Genomic DNA, 22,514 nt, shown 5'->3' on the forward strand with positions numbered 1-22,514 from the left:
TGTAATGTGATTATCCCCTGTATAAAGTCGTGAAGGCTCAAAATTGCTGGAAAAATAACATGAATTGAATAGTGCCGACCGTTGTTTACTGTGAGGTGTCACTGTTTCCGTTTATCTGTGAGTTTATTCTTTTATTTTGAAGATAAGATCCTCACGTAACTTAATTTACTTCCTTTTCCTTTTTCCATTGTCCATTGACCCATTGTAAAGGTATATATTTACATCATGCTGGCTCCCCACAAAAACAACAGTAGAGAAGTTCCACTTTTTTAATTTGGTGAGCTTCTTATAGACGTGTCTGCCACCCTGATTTCTAACTTCAGTGTGAGTATCAGCGGAGAACAGGCAGAGGAGTGGCGTGGAGGTCAAGGCACAGCGGGCAGGGGGCCGAGCAGCAAGAACATCACGGCTCATCCACGGCGAGCCCTTGTGTCACTTGATTGACGGGCCTCCAGATCTAACCTTCACCAAAGTGTGTCGAGGGCAGCAGCAGCGAAGCTGAAGGGGGGAGCGCTTGTCAAACTTGTTGAGCTTCATTCGCCTGATCCAGTAGCGTCACATGCCAGTCTCAGGAACAGAGATGTTAGTAAGACACAGAAAGGTTGGGCAATGGCTTGTACAAGCAAGTGAGCTGACGTTTGGACTGGAACAGTGAAGTCTTATTGCCTTAGTTATTGCTTATCTGGTTTTGAAAGGGCTCAAAGCATCATTTAACTATTCTATTAACTGATTTAATCACCGAATTAAAGCCTACAAATTAAATTTTTTTGTTCAGTCTCTCTACATGCTCAGTTTCCCTTAAAATGCTTCCTTTTATAAATATATTAAGATATCATGCAAGAAAAATGCAATATGCACTACAATTATATTCAGAATTAGTGCATTAAGTTTTTTTCATGCAACCAAATTGAAAATGTGCAGTGGAATCGTGGACTTTATTTAAAGCATGCACAGCTACTTTTTAAAGCCTCAGGCTTAGCATTTTGACCACTGCCATGTCGGTTTCTTTGAGCCGCCTCTTATTTTTAAATAAGAGGCTGGATTGCTCATTTAATTAAGGCTACAAATATGTGCCCTTTTCATTTGTTGCCTTTTTTCAAATAAAATGTAAGCTCTGGATCATTCAGGATGGTGGACCATGATCACTGTCACAGGGGAAAGTTGTGTTTTTCTTTCTAAATTGGAGGGGTACCAGTAATTCTGGCCACGTCGTTATGAATCCCTCCTACTGTTAAACAGCCAGCTTCTCAGTCACAGGTCAGAATGGCTGACTTTACTGTGCAAATAAGTGTTGAGTGCTCTGTGGCAAGGAGCTTGTTAGATTCAAAGTGCAGGATATTGAAAACCAGGCAAGCAACACCTCGGTGTATTTCAATGTGTAGACTAATAAAATACTACGGTACCATACAATTTTACTCACCCAAAATGAAGCAAAAACTTTTTAAGACTGTTTGTACTACACAGGAAGCGATATTAGTCAGATAATTCAAATAAAAATGCTCCAAAAAGGAATTAAATTAGTCCAACGCTCTGTGTCAGTGCCTTCAATTAGTGCTTTCAACCAGCAGACAGGTGTCTGTGTCGACACCTCTGACTTTAAGCCCTAACAAAATTTAAATGGATGGGTTATAAGTAAATTCAGCCCCATATAGCCAACTTCCCGCATAAAAGGAGCTTTATCTACTAAACTAATTTTGTGCACCAGGCTGTAATCATGTTTACTGTTGCTGTAAAGATGAGCGTTTTAACATGGGAGTCTATGGGTTCGACTCGCTTTTAGAGTCAGCCTCAAGTGGCCATTAGCGGAACTGCAGTTTTTGGTGGCAGATGTTATTTCTCTGTTGGAAACCACAGTAGGAGATAAAAAGCCAGTTTTCTACCTTTAAAATGGTAGGATATATATCGGATATGTATGTAACCATGTATGTAGCTTGAACTGCAGATAAATGTTGGAATTTATATGTGACACATTTAATGGGTTTGTCAAACCCTACTCTAAAGCCTGTCAAACAAGCTGCCACACCCCCTGGCTTTAAGCTGCCCTAAAATCTTTTCTTTTTCCCACTTTTTGTACATTTGTTATAATAGGAGACTAAATCAGATTTCATCCCAGGCTGTAAGTATATTATTTCTGATTTTAACATTGGAGTCTTTGGGTCTATTGTCCTTTGTAACACTTCGAACAATCAGGAAAAAAGAAATAGGTCCACTTTACGTCACTTTTGTCTGTCAAGGAATGCATTTAAAGGCTTTTTTTTTTATTCATAAAGAATTTGGCTCATCTAAAACCTGTTCCAGCCGCACCCTGTTGTAGTGTGACAAGACAGAGGTGGCTGTGTTTGCAGGGATTACTGGGACGTCATCATGTGAAGCATCCTGTGGTTAAAAAATAATCATCTATTGTCGTGACTATGAAGACTGAAATCTTCCAGTTTCTATCACATAATCTTTTGGCTGCTACCATCAATCCCCACTCAAAAGTCATCTCAACCCCATCATGTTAACTGGGAGACGGGCCAGAGTCAAACCAGTGGGACCGCTCCACCAAAGCTTCAGTTCCAAACGCAGGCTTCACTGTAACCCAGCCCAGCTACCAGACAGGAGACATAAACACGCCAAGGGTTTAAACATGGAAATCCAGCAGGCCTGTGAAATGTTTCATCTCTGATCTCACTCTTTCCAGCATCTCTGCCGTCCAGGAGTCACACCAGAGGCAAGAGCCTGGAGGGAGAGGTGCAGTAATGGTCAAATCAGAAGTGTTATTTCGGGGGTTGCTGGGGGTTTTTGTTTTTGCGCCATGCCACTGAATCATCACTTTGACAAAAGCGTTACTTTGCAGTTGGAGGATGAGCAGGGGAGGCTCACAGAGGTGCTCAGTAGAGAGTGCAATGAAGTCTTTTGAGTGCCGATGTGATGAGTAATGGAGCGGGCTTGTGTGAACCAGCGTCGGGGGGCCATTTGTGGTTAAACATGAGCATGTCGCCACATACCAGTGTGCTTTTTCCCATCAGTGAGCCCCCCCACACATACACACACACCCCCTCTAGACATCCCGTCCCAGCAAACCACCCCTCCAGGGCGTACACAGCACATTCCTTCTTTATCAATAGATGAGGGTTTGATTTATGTGCTCATGGTAATAACCAAAAACCAAAGCTGCTGGCAGTTAGGTTAGGAGGCAGCCGCATGTTACTCAGCTGACTTTTTAAAACAATTAGTGAAGGCAGGCTTTTCTTTCTGTAGTCATTTGATCAGATGATAAAACACTTAACATCCTTAAAGGATGCTGGGAAAGAGTCACATCACATTTAAGGCGTTTCACGAGTGCCAGATTTATGACTTTGCTGGTTTTACGTGAAACCGATTAAAGCCCTTAATGCTGATGTTTTGTTAGAGTCGACAGACACACTTTCACACAGGGCAAACCAGTAAGTCATTTCAAACTAGTTGCAGGCAGCAGTACAAGTCAAACAGCTGGAAAATGCCACAGCACCCCCTACTGTTGGCAGCTTAGTGAATTTAAACATGAAGCTTCCCCTCGTTTTTTAACTGTGTTTCATGTTCTCTCTCAAAAAATAATAATTAAAAAAACCCCAGAAAGAAGCATTTTAGGAAAACTTGAGGAGAAAAAAATCCAGATATTTTAACTTTTTTGACTTTTCTTCCCCCTCCATCTTGCATGTTTTTAGGAATTGTTGACTGGGACAATAGTCCAGGGCTACTCCAAAAGGTTACTTCAGTAGTAGTTGGGGGACCTTGGAAAGATTAATGCAACTAATATATTTCTTTTAAAATAATAATAATAATAATATTGTGTGCTAAAAACCAGAAGAATAAGCAGTAGAAGTGAAAAACTAAAATGTGTTTGCAAATATTAAAATACTTAGTAGATAATAAAAAGCTATAATTCCCTGTTAAAGTCAGGCTACAATTATAAAAGTTCAGTTAGGCGTAAGTATGGATAAACAGATAAAATATTCCTGTAAAGAATCAGCCGCTGTTTAATGGACTAAAAGTTAAAAGTAGTGAAATATTAAGCTGTCACAAATAAGTGATTAAGACAGTTAATAACTGATAAACTGTCAGCTGGACGTAAGAATATGTTACTGTGCAAAAGTCTTGAGCTAGGCTCATTTCTTTATATTTTGCTTGGAAAAATGGAAATCTGACACTGAGAAACACAATTCCTAAGACTGGTTCCTGCTGATTTTCAGTCCACTGTTTTCTTCCCATTTCACTTCCTTAAGAATATTTCTACTGACAGATCATCTGAAGGTCTTTGCTATATTTTTTTCAAGGATATAGCTTAACTGTTCATCTGTTGTAGATATAATTTTTTATGCATGCTGTGTCCTCCACTTGTCCAGTCCGGACACACCATGCAAATATATGCCATGTTTTCAACTAAGAGCCCAGTTATTTTTATTTTTATTGTTTGACCTTTTGCTGTAGCTTCAACTAAAGACATGGGAACAAATTACGTGTTTTTGTTACAAGTTGTTAGTAACAAAGTGACAAAAGATACAATTTAAAATCTTTTTTTTTTGTTAAATTGTCGGTTGTGCGTAGACACAATAATGATTCATCCCTTGAGTTAGGAGCCTTTTTCCTGTTTGAATGATTCATAGATCTATTAAGTGGCTTTTTAAAAATATATATACCGGTATATGCATTCTTCGGAAAATGACAAGGAATTCACAGAAAATGAGTAAAAGCAGCCAATGTCCAAACAAAAACTTTGAAAGGCCCTCATAAAGTCGGGCTCTTTGGTAACAAACACTCAGATAATTTGGGACAACTTAACACAAAGTGACAGGTAACATGTTTCTTCAATTAAATAATATAATATTTTTCTCTATCTTACACAAGCCAGTGTCAGCATAATTTCATGCCAGAATATTTACTGAATATTGTCAGTTAACATGAATACTGTGAGTGATTATTCCCTTTTTAAGAATTACTTTTTAGACAATGCTGTATTTGTTCAGTAACCAAATGCAAATCTTAAAACTGTAAACCAATGCTGTGATGTAATTTGAACCTTTAAAACCCAGTTAATCGAATTTAAATGTCAATCTATTACATTTTAAGGCCCCTTTTATGGGCCTGTAAATAGCCTGTATGCCAATAGTAGTACTGCTAAAAGTAATTTATAAGGAGGTTAAATTGTTAACAGCGATGGATAAATTGCAGAAAAAGCAGGTAGTGATGATAGGTGGTAAAATCCACAGCTTATACTAATTAAAAAAAAAGTACCTCAGACCAAAAGGGAACCAAAACTGAGTATATACACTTTTATATGAAAAGAGTTCAGATTAATACATTTAGATATGAGGGGTGGTGTTAATGAAGGAGCCCCAGAGTGTACGTGACAAATCTGTGGGAATGAAATCGGATGAAAAACCCAAATTTTTTCCCCAAAAAGAAATTTGGGGAAATCCCTCTGTAGAGGGATTTTATTAATTTTTAAGATTCCTGTTTTTTAATACTGGACTCAATTGTAGTAGCTTTGCATGATTCAGAGTTCAAAATATTCAAATGTAATACTGAGCTACAGTGCGGCTCCTCAGTTCATCCTCTGCATGAAATGACCTGTTTTAGCTCTCTTCCATGCTGCCTTGAGCAGTCTTTCTTCTGATTGGCTGCCCCTCATAAATGTCACAGTGTAAAATATAGAGCCAAGAGAAAAAACTGTCTAAACCTGGCTCCATATACTCTGACCTCATTACTTGAAATTTTGTCAGTATTTAACTGCCACCTGTTTGAAAATAAGGTCCCTTTAACCATGCATTGTTGTTTTATTTCTTCTCAGGGTGCTGGCGATAGCTTCATTGGAGCCCTGGCATTTTACATGGCCAACCACCCACACATGCCTCTGGAGGAGATGGCCCGCAGAGCCAATCTGGTGGCAGGGGTGAGCGTGCAGGACATTGGCACGCAGACGTCTTTTCCGTACAGACGGGACCTCCCAAATGAATACTTCCAGGAGTAGCAGTAGACCCTGATGTTAAGGGACCACATCTGAATGGGGTCAGAGAGACTCAACACTAAATGTTCTTATGAAAATTTGCTGCTGAAGATAGCTTAAAATTGATTACCATTAAAGATAAGTTAATCATTGAGATTATTTTATTTGAATTAACCACAACAAATGTTTCACAAAGTACATTCACCCGATTAAATAAATATTTTGAACCAATGAACAGCTTCAGATCATGGCAGCGGTGGTCCCCTTACATAACATCACTTTTCTGGTTTTAAGTCTGTTTTGTTCAAGCCTGGAGTTCCACTTTTATCCATCCAGGAAGAAATCCTCTGATAAACACGTCAGCCATCCGATTAACCCGCTGTACCATCCCCGGCAATAAAAACGATGCCTTTAAACCTCTGCAAGTTCATTTTGTCCATCTGTGTGTGTCGGTGTGCTGCGGTTAAATCGATCTGATCTTCCTCTTCTCAAAAAACAGGACGTGCTTGTTCACTGCAAAGACAAAAAGCAGAAAGTAGGTGGAAGTCAAGGGTCACTCCAAATGTGGGTTTTGTTTATTTTCCACTGGGCTGAACAGAAGGTGTGACCAACACGTTCTGAAAACAGGTCCACCATAAATTTGAATCCTTAGCTGATTTTAAATTAGACTAATCTATTCAAGGTCATTATTCCAGGTGTTACACTTTGGATCACTCAGCAGAAGTCACATTATATTGTCCCCCTGTACTTTTGTTTGTATCCCCTCCAATGCGTCAAAATTGTGAGCACCAGCTCTCATACCAGTTGCGATCACAGTGAGGTCATGATGAAACTCGCAGTGAAAATGGTCAGAACAAGACAGCCAAGGACATCTCTAAAAATAGCAGCCACGATTGAAGCTTTCTGGATATGCCTGAGAAGATAATCTTGAACTGGAGGTTTGCCAAATTTAGAATCAGGTATGGCTTCTCACTTTGGGAAGAACGTTTTGATCACACCACATGTTTAAATACAAATAGTTTACAAGTTAAAAGAAAAACAATCATACTGTTGTGTGCTCAAAGGTAGATTGGGAAACCCTGGGTTCACTTTGCAAGTAGCGATTTATTAAAGTGACAACACCTTCATGTGACTGCTTATTCAAGCGGCAGCAAGCAGGCTAAGTGAAGCCAGATAAGGAAAAGATATCCTGGGTTACGTGGATTTTGCTTTAATGAGTATTTGTGTCGTAGTTGTCCTCACACGGCTCTTACCAAATGGATCATGTTTGCGCAGCACCAGTTTGTCTCTGAGTCGGTTCCTCTTTGTGTTGAAGAAGTATCCGGTCCCTGCAGCACTCACCATCTGCACCAGGATGGTCCTGACAAGTGAGCAACACACAGAGAGGTGACTGCCATTTCAACACAAAACACTAACAACAGGCCTCATTCACAAGTGCATATGCAGAAATGTTCTTAACCTCTGCACAAAATTAGCGTTTGATTTGTGCACTGAATTATTCTAACCCGTCAGGTTTGTGCACGCTACCTGCAGTCGGCACAACTGAAGTAGAAAGGGTTTGTGTCACAGGAGGAAACCACCGTAATAGTCACACAGTAATAGACTCTTTGCTTCAGAAAAATCAAATCTTTTCCTTAAAATGACAAAACTTACTTCAAGAGAAAAATACTCATCAGTGAGGGTAGCTATAGCCAGTTTGTTCTGACAGGTGGAAACAAAGTCAGCACCTGGAGAGGCAACTTGCCTGAGGTACAGTTATAGCAGCCCTGTGCTCACATCAAACCCTCAATTCCTTACTGTTCGTTATTCAATTCTGAGAAACTTTTTGCTTATCTTATTTTGGGCACCTGTGACTAATGACCAAAATGAAATGAGTAGTAATAACAATAATTCATATTAGTAGTGGTCTTCTTCTTTTGGTTGCTCCCTTTAGGGATTGTCACACTGTATAATACACAAACCAACTGTCACACAAACCCTCTGCATGTCCTCCATCATTACATCTATCAATCTTCTCTGTAGCCGTCCTCTTTTTCTTCCTGCCTGGCAACTCCATACTTTACATCCTTTATCCAGTGTATTTGCCATCTTTCCTCTGCACATTCAAACCATCTCAGGCTTGCTTCTTTAACCTAGTCTTCAAACCACTTAACTTGAGCCGTCCCTCTGATGTACTCATTTCTAATCTTGTCCACCATGGCCACTCCCATCTTAAAGTAATGCCACCTCCTGCTCAGCCTTCAATTTTGTTCGTTAGTGCCACTGTCTCTAAACCATACATCAAAGCTATCATCTTGTAAACCTTCCGGTCCCTGTGGCTAAAAAATGATATATAAAAAATGATCCCTGATACTGCACCCTGCCTGCACTCTCTTCTCCAGCTCTCTTGTGCACTGTCCATTCCTTAGGATGGCTGAGCCCAGGTATTTAAACTCATCCACCTTCACGATCTCTGCTCCTTGTAGTTTCACTCTTACACCTGTGTTCTGTCTTCTACTGACTTTCATTCCTCTTTTCTCCAGAGCATACCTCCACCTCTCCAGACTATCTTCCATCTGCTTTCTACTCTCAGTAAAGATTACAATGCCGTCGACAAACATCACATCCCACGAAACTCCTACCTGACCTCGGCCTGGACAAATGGTTAGTTGCATTAGGAATCGGATCCAACATGCGGATAAGTAATAGTATTAAGTGTAAAGATGTGTGTTTAAATGCTCTAAGACAGCCCGGCTTTCATCACCTGCTCGTTCCCATGGCCTGAAGGAGCCATACATCTGTACTCCAAAGTGCAAATTCGGTCAAGATTATTTTAATGAAACATAAATTTACGCGTAAATCGTCAGTATGCACGGTTTACGCACAGCCTTATGCTTCATGTGTGAATGAGGTCTATTAACTCGACTTTTAAAGAACCAGCCAGTGCACTTACTTGGATTTTGCCTTCGCCACTGTAAAAAAACAAAAACAAAGAAGAAGAAGAATATTATGCATGTGAATCCAACAGATGTAGTTCAGCAGCACTCAGCAAGTTTCAACTAAAATCCCGTTGCTCTAACAGTTAGCCAACACCAGCCCCAGAAAGTCCTTAAAGCTGTTAAGGTTGTGTGCAAGTATCTGCTGAAAACTCAAAGACCCTCCTACACATCTAAATATAAAGAAAAACTACCTTTCGAGTAGCACAGGTGCTTTCTGAGATTTCCACACTTACAAAACCCAGTGAATGCTAACACATACTGCCGTGTGTGCTATCCAGAAGCTAAATCTACCTCTCTAAGACACAAAACCACTGAAACGTGTGAAAAAATGTTATTATAAAGTATTTCACAATTACTGCCCACATGAACAGACGTATATTTTAAGAGCAGCTCACGTTTTAGCATAAGCTAACCCCACAACAGCGTATGGGAGAGCTCTAGGTACGCATGCGTCGTGCTGTTTGAAGACAATATTTAAGAGAATAAAGTACTTACAGTTTACTGTGGTGAGAAACATTTTCTAAGTATTTATCTAATCTCGTCTATTAAAACATAACTGTGTGCGAGTAAAGGCAGGTCACATTGACAAGCTCTATATCCGGTGTAAATAAAAACACTTCCGGGTCACGTTAAAAGCGTATTCAACTAAAAGCGAAATGTAGGCTGGTGCTCTTTTCATGTGTGTCTGTGTTTTTTTTTTTTAATTATTATATATACCAGAGAGAAAACCATCCAAGATCAAAATGTACATTTGAAACAACATTTTTTACTGAGGTTATGCAATGTGTGTTTTCTTAAGAAATTTCAATCCAAGAAACTCAGGATTTCTCTAGATAATGATAGTTTATTCATTTAACATATAATTCTCCTAATCTGCTATCATAAATCTCCCTTAAAAATGTCTGCCACAGGTAATAAACTGATAATAATTCAAAGGATAAAGTTGATACCGATGATCAGAAATGGACAAAAATCGGACCTATCATGTTTAGTCTGGAATAGTGAGTTGTTTAAAATTCGTCTTAACTAATTTAAATCTGATATAAAATTATCTACTTGTGGGTAAATTAAATAAATAAAACAATGTAAAGTGGCATTAATTGTGCATTTATACCTGACCTTTTGCCCTTTGATTTGATTTACAGTGAATATATTAACTTTAACCCCAATATTTCTGAGGGGTTTTTTTTCCAGAATATTTCAAACATGCTGAGCTCAAATGTTCTAATTTAATTAAATTTTTTTGTTTTGCTTTACTTCTATTCATTTTTTAAAATTTAACAAACCTATTATGGCAATAATGCGCTTTCCCATGACTAGAATTTTCCTTTTTACTGTCTTAAAGTCAGAGGTGGGAAAAAACGAAGTACAAATACTCTGTTACTGTACTTAACTACAATTTTCATGCATCTGTACTTGAGTATTGTTTTCTGACTACTTTTTACCTTTACCCACCTACATTTCTAAACAAATATCTGTACTTTTGACTTACATTTTCAAAACAGCCTCGTTACTTTTGCTTTAATGCATTTGGGTCGAGTTATTATTTTATCATTGCGAGCCTTCAAACATCAAACAGATTTGAGCCTAAACAGAAAGACATGACAGGCAGTCCTGTTCTCCCATAAAGAGAGATAACGTGTGCAAAAGTCAGGGGTTAAAAGTGGAATGGTGTTTTGTTTTTTAACCTGGAGGAGCGAGCTTAAAGGGAGTAACATTTTTTTAAGTGGCAGGTCATTTCAAATGCAGCGTTTTATCAGCTCAACAAACATCAGCAAACACACAAACTGTTCCTGTGCAATTTGACACAGCTAAAAGTCCAGCTGCTGTATTTCACAGGGAGAGAAACGAAAGAGAGCTAGCTTTACTCAGAGATGGAGAAAGATAAGAAAGACAGGACAGTAGAGGAAGAAGAGAGGTTAGATTTAAAGGTAAGGACTGCTCAGTGGGATCTGATAGACTGGAAATGTGAAGCTTACATGTAAGTCCTTGTGTTTTTAAATAAGATATTGGGTCTGTACATGTGACGTTGTTTTTTTTTTCATATTGTGAAACATGCTGCTAAATAAACTGAGGTAGACTAACTGTTATTTAAAGGTTGCATGAAAATCCTCTGCAGGTTAGTGGAAGATAAACAGGTTAGTTTGCTGTAGTGTGATGGGTCTAAAGAACAGTGTTTGACTGGTGCACAGTGGCTGTGGTTTCATGTTCAGAGTAAGGTTACATAACGTGAAGCAGAGATTCATTTGAATTTTAGCTGATGATTCTTACTGACCTAATTCCGTCTTCATACCAACTTTATACAGCCTACTATAAAGACCGCATGAACAGTGTACTGTCAGTGTAGAGAACTGAAATCAGCCAGAACTACTGACATGTTGTTCAATTAATTTGTGTACTGTACATCCAAAAAGAGCAACAGGTCAGCTGATCACAGCCTGTACACTAAGAAAACGTACTGGAGCTCTCAATAGAAATTATATGAGTCTTTTCCCAACACCAGGCAAATAAAACGAATTTTAGGGTTCCCCCACCTCGTGAATTCCTGACTGTACACATTTTTGTGTTGGCAATAGAAAATATATCCATTTTTTATTTTGCTTCTCTTTCTTCAGATTCAAGCTGAGTTCAATTAGAATTACAAAACTGTTATACTAAAGTTTCTATTCCCATCTACTGATATTATTTTATTATTATGTTAATATAGCACAAGATTCACGACAATAGAAACGTCCTCCAAAGAGCTACTTTTTACTTTCTTACTTTAAGTACATTTCAGAGCCTGTACTTTTTACTTTTACTTGAGTAAAGAAGTTAGATTGTAACTTCAACTTTTACTGGAGTATTTTTAACAGCAGTATTTCTACTTAAGTACAGAGTGTCTGAACTTTTGCCAACTCTTCTTAAAGTATAAAGTAAATCTCATATTCAAAACAGTGTTTATTTCAATGCTAGAGAATGAGATGAAAAAAAACACTTCCTTTGGGTTTTATTGTGGGTTTGTTTTTTTTCCTTTTCTGCTTCTTTCAGGTGTTGGGGTGTTGCTTGCTTGGATTCCAGTTTCCTGCACTCTGCAAATAACGAGCTCCTTTCACAGACTACATGCAACACTTATTTGCACAGTAAATTCAGCTATTCTGACTGAGAACCTAGCTATTTTCAAAATTAAGTGACTAGAATTAATGGTACCCTTTCCCTTGAAAATGAAAAACAAAATGTTATTTTGTCAGACAAGAGTAATTGGCCTCCACTATTCTGGATCTAACATTATTATTGTGACCAGGTGAATCTCATATTTGTGCACTCACTGGCAGCAATAGTGGGATGGTACTGCTCCAATTCTCTTATGGTTGTTTAAGATGTGCCTTCTTCTTGCAATTACAAACACATTGCCCCACGCAGAATAAACAAGAGCTTCCAGACATCTTTTGAAATGTTTTATTCTTTGTCAAACTATAGAAATGCAAGTATGCATGAGAAAAAACATAATGGTATCTTATCCCAATGCATAATAATGATGTATACTTAGTTCTTCAACTCCCATAGGGCAGCTTTGCGTGACTGAGAATACTGGGACTCGGTGTGGCACCTCAGTTCATCCTCTGTTAAAAAACAAACAAACAAACAAAACTTTGGCTCCTTCTATTTTAAGTTAACCTTATTCTAATTGGCTAACCCCAGAAAACAATTAGATGGGGTTTCTGTGGGGTTTGCAGTTTTGAGGATAGAAAAAGATCATTTCTGACTAAGATTAATCAATCTCAGCTCCAGTTAAAATGTCCAGAACCCAGTAAACTAATTGCAGGATGAATTAAAACTGAGACTTGGTCTTGAAATTGATGCATCGACTAACTTTTTAGCCTCTTGTTGAAAGAGACCTGATGTCTTTCTCTGTGTGTTCCAGGTTTGCAACAACAGGCCAGAATCTGCAGGTTAATTAGCCTGCACATCCTGCTCCAGCACCAAGTGCTTCTTTTCATTGAGCCAATGAGGTCTGTGTTGTTGCTCGGATTATCCTGTTAAGTATAACTGAAAATGTGTGCTTTTAAAAAAAATATTTTGGATTTGCTTTGACCTACCTTTTTACATCCTGTGTCCTTCTAGAATATTGAGTAAAGGTTTTAACCTAAGAGCGGGGCTTGTCCAGGACTGGGATCCGATACCTCTCGCAACTGAATGAATCATTCCACCAGTGATTAAAAAATAAACAAACCTATCTAAATATAAAAATACCCTACATTGTATCAATGATTCAGGCGGGTGGTGGTATAATGGTCTGGGGAATATTTTCCTGGCACAATGTGCCATTTAGTACCAAATGAGCATTATTTATATGCTAGCTATAGGCTGGTCCCAGCAGAACAATATGCCATTTCATTAAATTCTAATCATCTCAAACTGGTTTATTGAACATGACAGAGAGTTCACTGCTCTCAAATTAACTCGACAGGCGCTAGATCTCAATTTAATAGAGCACCTTTGAGATGTGGTGGAACAAGAAAAAAACATCATGAATGTGCAGCAGACAAATCTGCATCAACTGGACCCAAATCTAAGAAATGTTTCCAACATCATTGATGCCACAAATATTTAAGCCAGCTCTATAGGCAAAAAGGGATCCGGCACAATACTAGCAAGGTGTGCATAGCAAAGTATCCAGTGAGCTTATGCTTAGTCCTGGCTTTTTTTTTCCAGAGTCTGTCTTTGCCCTCTGATTTCCCCCATCCCCTTCCTTGCTAATGTCTTAAGCTCCTTTGGAATTTAGTTTTGAAATTGGCTCTTTGCTTTAACAATTGTTGTTTGAACTTTGCATGCAGCCAACAAGCAGGGGACAAACATGCTGTGCAGTCAGTGGAACACCTAGTCTAGCTCCAGAGGACATGTTAATTTTATTTAGCAGACCTGTAACTTGAGCTTCGTTGCTCCAACCCAAGTCATTCAGTTAGCTTTGCTTCATTCCATTTCACCTAAACGTAATTCATGAAAATGTGATTCAAAGAAATCACATAAAAATGAAGGCCATCATGGAACAAGTTGACAAAGATACTTGTTGTTGGTGGTCATAATGTCTCTGACCTCAGGCAGAGGAAGTAGACCAAGGGCTTTTCTGGGATGTCCCAAAATCTTAGACAGAGCTTATCTCTCAAAGGCAGATGAATAGTTCTGATATGTCATGGAAATCCCCTCAAGACCTCAGAAAGTAGTAACTTCACAGCCTTTTCATGTGGCCATGAGAGAACAGCGTGTGGTGAGAATCTAACCTGCTTCTCACTGCGTGACTAACACAACTTGCTGGCTTTATTCTCATGACTCTCATTTCATCTCTCTGTAATGTACGTCATGCACTTTCATGCAAAAAAAGTAGTAAACAGGAAGTGTTGTCACCTGGTGTTATTAAAGGTTGTATGATGGAGTCTGATCAAAAACAAAAGTTGACATTTTTAATTTAAAACTTGTTAAGATATAGAATACTTAGTCAGTATTTTGTTGATTTTATCAGCACTCTTTTTGTTTGTACCCAAAGATCAGTTATTTAGATAGATTTGCCTGAATCTTTTTTTCAGTGCAAGAGTCATCCAGCCTCACATACAAAATAAAAAAAATCCATACCACGTCATGTAAGAAGAAAAGAAAAAATGATTTTTCACACAGTGTTATTCTGCACTTTATCCAGAACAAATTAACTGAAACTGCTAACCACTATACTAGTAATTTAGTACTGTATAGGGACGCTGGAATAACATACAGATCACTGTGGATGGAGCACCAATCTGCCTGCTAATCTTCCAATAATTATGAACAAGATCTCAATAAGATCTCAATATATCTGAAATCCCCCAATCCACATGCAGGCACAGAGCAATCTATCTTTTTCTAAGAGAGAAACGTTTCGCCGTCTCTGCCCTAACGGGCATCACCTCTTGTGTGTGAGGGTGTTTTCTAACTGATCTTCTGTCTTGCATATGTTTGACTAAAGATAGGAATCCTCACACCCTTTAAAAAAAACATACATTCGTCATAGATTCATAGACTGCATGGTCCTGTTTTTGTCACCTGCTCTGACACATCATGTGTACACAGTGATGTAACTCCATACCGTAATGGGCATATTTAGAAACTGAGTGAACAGCAACAACAACGTATAACACGTGTTAAGAATGGCCTGAAAACAAGCTCATAGGAACATCTTTTATGTCATAAAGAAAGCAGTAGAACAAAATTGTTCCAGTACAGAAAACACTCAGGAAAGGTCTCTGAGGTTAAAGTGTCAAGTGATGTGGTTCCCTGGGGGAAAAAAAACATTCTTCTGGGTATCAACATGTAAAAACATCAGTGATGATCTCTTTATATGTTAGACTCCTACACACTGTCCAAGTTTGAAGACTCCTGTGGGTAGACAGTCACTGGTGGAATATTCCACTCTCGCCCCAGGTGGAAGTTTATGACTGAAATTCAGAGTTTTTTCCCTATTCTCTCGTCTTTTAGCTCTGTGATGTATACAACGAAAAGACTTTATTATATATCCAGCTCTCTGATAGACTGGCAACCTGTCCAGTGTGTATCCTGTCGCTGGTCCTATGCTGTGATGAGTGTTGGGGCACATATTACACATATTACACAGAGCGCTTTTCTTAAAAGTAATGTTAATTACTCACAAGAGAAAGTAATTCATTATACTGTTACATTACTTTTGCATTTCTCTGTAAAATGACATGAAACACACCATCTCATGATTACCAGTTAGCAATAGAAACCTATAGGACACATACCAACACAAATCTATCCTTTCTAACTAATGAGGACACACATACGAGCTTAGTGTTAGCATGGTGTCTGTGCATGTGCTCGCAAAGAGCCACAGTTAGAATGTTAGCAATATAATGCAGTTGTTTCTGTTATCAATGCATTTGGGATTTTACCATCACACTCTTGTCCCATTGTGCAAAAAAAAGAAGAAAAGAAATCAATGTCTTCCATGTCCATGCTCAAGACTGCCACTATTTTCCTCCTCTGGCACACAAACTAAAATCAGCTGATTGTAGCAAAAGTGCAAGTGGAACCGATAAGCAGTTTTGAAAGGCAAGGTCGTCCCAGCTGTGGCTTGATATCCTGATATCGACAACTTGGGGCAACCCTGGTGAAGTCCAACACCCACTAAAACATGTTCCAGTGTTGCAGACTCAACTTTCAGTTTAGTAACAACAAATCCAGAACCCCATACTCCCATACTACACCCAAATATTATGCCTAATATAAACAAAACTCTTTAGTATTAACAAAAGATGGGTATGCGTGGTTTCCCATTGCATAATCCTTGTTACTATATCTTCAAGATAAGGAAGTTCAAATTAAATTTAAACTGATTTATTTATTTTATTATTCTTGAGAAAAATCTCCCTTTCATGTCATTCCTCTTCTGCGCCCAGAAAGACTGACCTGAACCTTTCTCCACGTCTGCAAAGCGCACGCAGTCTGGATTTTCAAACACACATGATCCCTTCAAAAGTCTTGCAAAATTTGGTCTACTGTTTCATGGCCAGGGTGGAAGCCACACTACTGCTATGTTTTACTACGTCGTATTTCTAATGGCTAGAATAGTATACTGGCCCATAATGATGAAAAGAGAGCTGAGTGTGAAAGAAAAGCTGTGGATTTACTGGCCTGTCTATTCCCGTGTTCACCTATGGCCAAGAACTCTGGATAGTGACCAAAGAATGAGATTGTGGATACAAGGAGTGGAAGTGAGCTTCATCCAAAGGGTGGCTGGGCTCTCCTTGAGAGACAGGGTGACAATTTGGTGATTTAAGAGGGCTCAGAGTAGGGCTGTTACTCCTAGATGAGGTGTTTTGGGCATGTCCTCTATCAGGAAGAGGTTTTGGAGCAGACCCATATTTTTGGATCACCTTGGATAACTTGCTGGCAGAGTAGGCACTAAAAAGGTACCTGGTACCAGGTACTATGACCTTTTGGAAAACCCTGCGAACCGTGGTGAGCCAACCCGAGTAGGTACTAATGAAAAATAGTCTTTAAATTTCTAGACTGACAGAATGCCTCAGTGTCCCCTCTGACAGAGATGGAGGTGGTGTTTAAGGCAATGGATATATATATATTTTTTTTGAGCTAATTTTTTTTTTTTACATCCATTTTGAATGTTTATTCAATTCAATTCAATTCAATTTTATTTATATAGCGCCAAATCACAACAAAAGTCGCCTCAAGGCGCTTTATATTGTACAGTAGATAGCACAATAATAAATACAGAGAAAACCCAACAATCATATGACCCCCTATGAGCAAGCACTTTGGCGACAGTGGGAAGGAAAAACTCCCTTTTAACAGGAAGAAGCCTCCGGCAGAACCAGGCTCAGGGAGGGGCGGCCATCTGCTGCGACCGGTTGGGGTGAAAGAAGGAAAACAGGATGAAAGACATGCTGTGGAAGAGAGACAGAGATTAATAACAGATATGATTCGATGCAGAGAGGTCTATTAGCACATAGTGAGTGAGAAAGGTGACTGGAAGGGAAAAACTCAATGCATCATGGGAATCCCCGGCAGCCTACGTCTATTGCAGCATAACTAAGGGAGGATTCAGGGTCACCTGGTCCAGCCCTAACTATATGCTTTAGCAAAAAGGAAAGTTTTAAGCCTAATCTTGAAAGTAGAGATAGTGTCTGTCTCCCGAATCCAAACTGGAAGTTGGTTCCACAGAAGAGGGGCCTGAAAACTGAAGGCTCTGCCTCCCATTCTACTTTTAAATACTCTAGGAACAACAAGTAGGCCTGCAGTGCAAGAGCGAAGTGCTCTAATAGGGTGATATGGTACTACAAGGTCATTAAGATAAGATGGGGCCTGATTATTTAAGACCTTGTATGTGAGGAGCAGGATTTTGAATTCAATTCTGGATTTAACAGGAAGCCAATGAAGGGAAGCCAAAACAGGAGAAATATGCTCTCTCTTTCTAGTCCCTGTCAGTACTCTTGCTGCAGCATTTTGGATTAGCTGAAGGCTTTTCAGCGAGTTTTTAGGACATCCTGATAATAGTGAATTACAGTAGTCCAGCCTGGAAGTAATAAATGCATGAACTAGTTTTTCAGCATCACTCTGAGACAGGATATTTCTAATTTTAGAGATGTTGCGCAAATGGAAGAAAGCAGTCTTACATATTTGTTTAATATGTGCGTTGAAGGACATGTCCTGGTCAAAAATGACTCCAAGGTTTCTCACAGTGTTACTGGAGGCCAAGGTAATGCCATCCAGAGTAAGAATCTGCTTAGATACCATATTTCTAAGATTTTCAGGGCCGAGTACAATAACCTCAGTTTTATCTGAATTAAGAAGCAGAAAGTTAGCGGCCATCCAGGTCTTTATGTCTTTAAGACATTCCTGCAGTTTAACTAATTGGTGTGTGTTACCTGGCTTCATGGATAGATAGAGCTGCGTGTCATCTGCATAGCAGTGAAAATTTATGCTATGTCTTCTAATGATGTTGCCTAGGGGAAGCATGTATAATGTAAATAGAATTGGTCCTAGCACTGAACCCTGTGGAACACCATAATTGACCTTAGTGTCTGAAGAGGACTCTCCATTTACATGTACAAATTTATCATTTAAACCATAACTGTTTAATATAAATCAGCCAATACTCTATCATTATAGATTAAAAACTCAAACAGTCAAGCAACTGAAATCTGTTTCCACAGTTTTCCCCTTTTCTTCCAGACTGTGACAAATTTGCTTTCAGTGGTTGTCGCTGGGCTTTATAGCCATTTAATTAAGGGATTCCTCAAATAGGAGTTATGCCATATTGCTACAGTACTTTAATGGTGAAAGAGCCACTATAAAAACAGGGGGTAGCATGTGTCTGCAGTCACAAAAGGGACTTCAGCTACCTCTTGAGCATCCAATGTATTATGGTTTGGCTGTGTGATATAAGTGGCATAAAACTATTAGCCCCTTTTTCTCCACAGCTTACTCGCATTTAAAAAAAGAAGATCCAGTATTTGCACTACAGTATCACAGTCCCACTAGTACAATACATTACATGAAGTTGTAATGAGGCCAAGTGGAGCTGTATTGGTAAAACCGGCAGGGAAAGCCATGCATTAAAGCGGAAATGAACATGAATGTTATTGGACAGGCCGAGGAAAGCTGTAACCAGGCAGGGAGCAGCTGTCAGGATGTGTGTGGAGGAGCTTGCGTCACTGAGGGATAATTCTGAGAAGGAGGCTGAGACCACAAGCTCCAGCTTCAGCTTTCCTCCTCCTCCACCACCCCGCCCACTCAGCACTCTCCACAGCCACTCCGGACGTTTGCTTTCCTTCTCCCACTTCATTGCACTGATAGTCCTCATCTTCCTCTTCCATTCACACACTTATTTTTTCACTGCTTCTTCACTTTTATATTTTAACAAATGAGCTGTGGTCGGTATCTAGAGAAGCTTTTACTTGGTAAACAAGTCTGTCGTCAGTGCCATGCAGGTTTGGACATTTAATAGTGTGTTTTCAAGACGTGAAGGAGCTCAAATCCAATTTTAACTAAAATGAAAAATCTGGAGCTTTGTAACCAAAGAGCACATTTTGAGGAGCTTAATTGAAAATACTATCCACTGTTAAATTAAGCCACGGTTCTTTCCCAAATGCTGTCTACTTATTTGCTAATTTGTCCAACTGTTTGTCCAACAGCTATGGGCCTAATGGTAAAGTATTATTCACTTTCAAAATAAGCCATAGATACTACACACTAGAAATTAACGAGGGAAACATGGCGTAAATGGAAACACCGCAAAAGGGGACGACGTAACAATGATCAGAGGGATACTGAGGACTTAAATGCATACACAGGATAACGAGAGGATGGGCAACAGGTGGGAACACAGGTGGAACAAAACAACAAACAAAAGCAAAGAACGACTACACGGAGCTAACAAAACCTAAACTGGGAAGACTAAACACCATATGAAACCTGTAAACTTGGAACAAGGAACAAGAAACCTGAAAACCTGGAGACTTGGGGGAAATACACCGTGGAGGATACAAAGATGATCCAACAGGAAACAAAGGAAAACACACACACACACTATATATCCAGACGGTAACGAAGGAGTAACCAAAAGGCGACACAGCTGAACACAATCTGATGAGACGGGGAGAATGTAAAGCTGAATACATCACACAAGACAAGATCGTCAAAGTAAAACAGGAAATACAAGACAGACATGCGCTGCAGACTCAACACTGAGAATGACTTACTAGATGAAAAATTGGAAAGGCAAGGTGACAGAAAGGTGAACTGACCATGCTGCCCTCCCGTGGCTGATGTCTTTCAGCAAGCCAGAGGGGCAGGTGGCCACAGGCCTTTAATTTCACTGTGGAGCACAGAGCATAGGCACACCATTCCAACACTTACTCTTTCTTGCCGCTCATGTGCTGCAGCAGGCTGCCTTTATTGTGAGAAGTAAGAAGAGAAGGCTCAGGACCTCACAGCGACAGGCGGCGCAACACAGCTGTCCTGCAGGGTGCTCCTAATGGTGGATGCTGTAGAGTGGAGGGCACAGCAGGAGCAAGACACCAACCTGCTACCAGTCCTGCAGTGACCCCACTGGGGTGAGGTCACTGGGATTTCTATTTCCACCAAGGGACTATGGGCCAAGTTGAGTGCTCTTAGGCTGAAGGAGGATGTTTTGGAAAGTGCTAGGAAAGATCCTGACACAGGGCAGGAGAGGTGACTGGTTGTGGTGCCTCCAGGACTACTACTGGAGTCAGCAGCGGAAGGATGTGGAGGACTTCTGCCACATCTGTGATGCATATTCCTCTCACCAGGAATAAAAGGGGCCACTGGAACAGTCCCATACTCAGTTTTAGCAACAACCAGCAGGAGCACCAATGGAGTAGCTGTGGATGTCAAGGGGCCATTTCCCTGTATAGATAGAGGAAACCGTTATGTCCTTGCTTCTGCCCCTATTTATTGTGGTGTGCCTCAAGGGTCCGTGCTCAGTCCTGCTCTTTTCTCTTTGTACATGTTGCCGTTGGGAATAATCTTTAGAAAATACAACATCTCCTTTCACTGTTATGCTGATGATATCCAGATTTATTCACCTTTGAAATCCGATGTGTCTGCTTCTTTGCAACCTCTGTTCAACTGTTTGCATGAAGTTAAAATTTGGTTATCACATAATTTTCTTACATTGAATGAGAATAAGACTGAAATCATAGTCTTTGGTAGTCACACTCCGCTAGACCAGTTAGCTGATGCCCTAGGCCCTCTCGCTAGCCATCTCTCGCTCACTGTAAGAAACCTTGGAGTGTTCCTGGATGGCTCTTTTAAACTTGAGAAACAGGTCTCCACTGTGGTAAAAAACAGCTTTTGCCAGTTGCGTCAGATATCTAAAGCAAAGCCATTCCTTCCTTTAAAGGACCTTGAAAAGCTTATCCACGCATTTATCACATCCAGATTGGACTACTGTAACTCCCTCTACTCGGGGCTCCAACACTCTTCTCTTTACCGGCTTCAGTTAATTCAAAATGCCGCTGCGCGTCTTTTAACAGGTACGAGAATCTATGAACGCATAACTCCAATTTTAGCCAAATTACATTGGCTCCCTGTTAAATATCGCATAGATTTTAAAATTCTTTTGTTTACTTTTAAAATTCTGAATAATTTAGCGCCCACCTATCTTTCTGATCTACTCCACTTATACAATCCCAACAGAGCACTTAGATCGTCCAATCACAGGCTCCTAGCACAACCTAGGTCTCGAATGAAGTCGAGAGATGACCGGGCCTTTGCAACTGTGGCACCTAGACTGTGGAATAACCTCCCTGTTCATATTCGTACTGCTGAGTCTATCCAGGCTTTTAAATCACGTCTTAAAACTTATCTTTTTACTTTGACTTTTGATTCTAACTAGTTGGCTGTTCTAGCTTGTTGTGTTGTTACCTATTGTTTGTTGTCCTGTTTTATTGTTTGTTTTAATTGTCTCATGCTTTTACTGACTGTGAAGCACTATGGTCAACACTGTTGTTTTAATATGTGCTATATAAATACATTTTCATTTGATTTGATTTGATTTGCTGCCACTGACTATTTTACCAAGTGGTATGAGGCATATGCCATCCCAGACCAGGAGGCAGAGACTGTCGCTGCAATGCTGCCATGTGCAAATGCCTTGGGATTAAGAAGACCCACCCTACTCCAGAGAGGTTTAACAGGACACTGGCCCAGCAGCTAGCTATCCTTACCTCAGAACACAAGCAGGAGTGGAACTACCAGCTTCCCCTCATCCTCAGGGCCTACAGGTCAGCAGTTCAAGACTCCCCCCATCCAGTGCACGTCTGCCCTGCTTGTACTGTCTTTACCACTTCACACTGTCCAGAAGAAGAACTGGCACCAAGATTCAAAAATTTTGTTTCATTAATAATCTGAAGACCATTACTCTTTTTCCACAGGTTTAATATTGTAGAAAGAGTGAAACTGAAATGAAAATATAGCATAATTTCAATTGCAAAGTCTAATCTTTAAATGTTCCACATACACTGTATCTATAGTCTACCTAAACCAACATTAATTAG

General features: G+C 39.7%; 2 protein-coding genes and 1 long non-coding RNA gene across 18 annotated transcripts in view; 2 read left to right on the plus strand and 1 right to left on the minus strand.

The window, feature by feature from the left end:
- rbks (ribokinase) overlaps nt 1-6,388 on the plus strand; it is a 51,675-nt gene extending 45,287 nt beyond the window's left edge. For all 4 annotated transcript variants that reach the window (XM_005477526.4, XM_003445516.4, XM_005477525.4 and 1 more), the window contains one exon: nt 5,813-6,388. In XM_005477526.4, the coding sequence (XP_005477583.1) occupies nt 5,813-5,992 (180 nt within the window). In that variant the 3' untranslated portion in view covers nt 5,993-6,388. The remainder of the gene's footprint in view (nt 1-5,812) is intronic.
- On the minus strand, nt 6,108-9,584 carry mrpl33 (mitochondrial ribosomal protein L33). 3 transcript variants are annotated; one of them, XM_005477524.4, is made up of 4 exons: nt 9,342-9,422; nt 8,901-8,919; nt 7,222-7,328; nt 6,108-6,481 (listed from the first exon to the last, which is right to left on the minus strand). In XM_005477524.4, exons 1-4 carry the CDS (start codon nt 9,349-9,351, stop codon nt 6,432-6,434), a joined length of 186 nt encoding a protein of 61 aa, XP_005477581.1. In that variant the 5' UTR covers nt 9,352-9,422; the 3' UTR covers nt 6,108-6,431. The 3 variants fall into 3 exon arrangements, with proteins under 3 accessions (XP_005477581.1, XP_019204456.1, XP_003445494.1); XM_003445446.4 differs by lacking the exon at nt 9,342-9,422 and adding an exon at nt 9,442-9,584 and having other exon boundaries at nt 6,112-6,481; XM_019348911.2 differs by lacking the exons at nt 8,901-8,919; nt 9,342-9,422 and adding an exon at nt 7,970-8,115.
- The window catches only part of LOC102079983 (uncharacterized), a 28,237-nt gene continuing 13,005 nt past the window's right edge, over nt 7,283-22,514 (plus strand). Inside the window, exons 1-6 of one of the 11 annotated variants that reach the window (XR_003215155.1) lie at nt 7,283-7,354; nt 8,377-8,391; nt 8,491-8,611; nt 11,977-12,229; nt 12,851-12,938; nt 13,051-13,751. This is a non-coding gene — a long non-coding RNA (uncharacterized LOC102079983). Of the gene's footprint in view, nt 7,355-8,249; nt 8,392-8,490; nt 8,612-10,151; nt 10,928-11,976; nt 12,230-12,850; nt 12,939-13,050; nt 13,752-22,514 lie in introns of those variants that run through there. The other 10 variants (XR_003215154.1, XR_003215151.1, XR_003215156.1 and 7 more) reach the window with 10 other exon arrangements.

The sequence above is a fragment of the Oreochromis niloticus genome, linkage group LG19, assembly GCF_001858045.2.
Source record: "Oreochromis niloticus isolate F11D_XX linkage group LG19, O_niloticus_UMD_NMBU, whole genome shotgun sequence".
NCBI lineage: Eukaryota > Metazoa > Chordata > Actinopteri > Cichliformes > Cichlidae > Oreochromis > Oreochromis niloticus.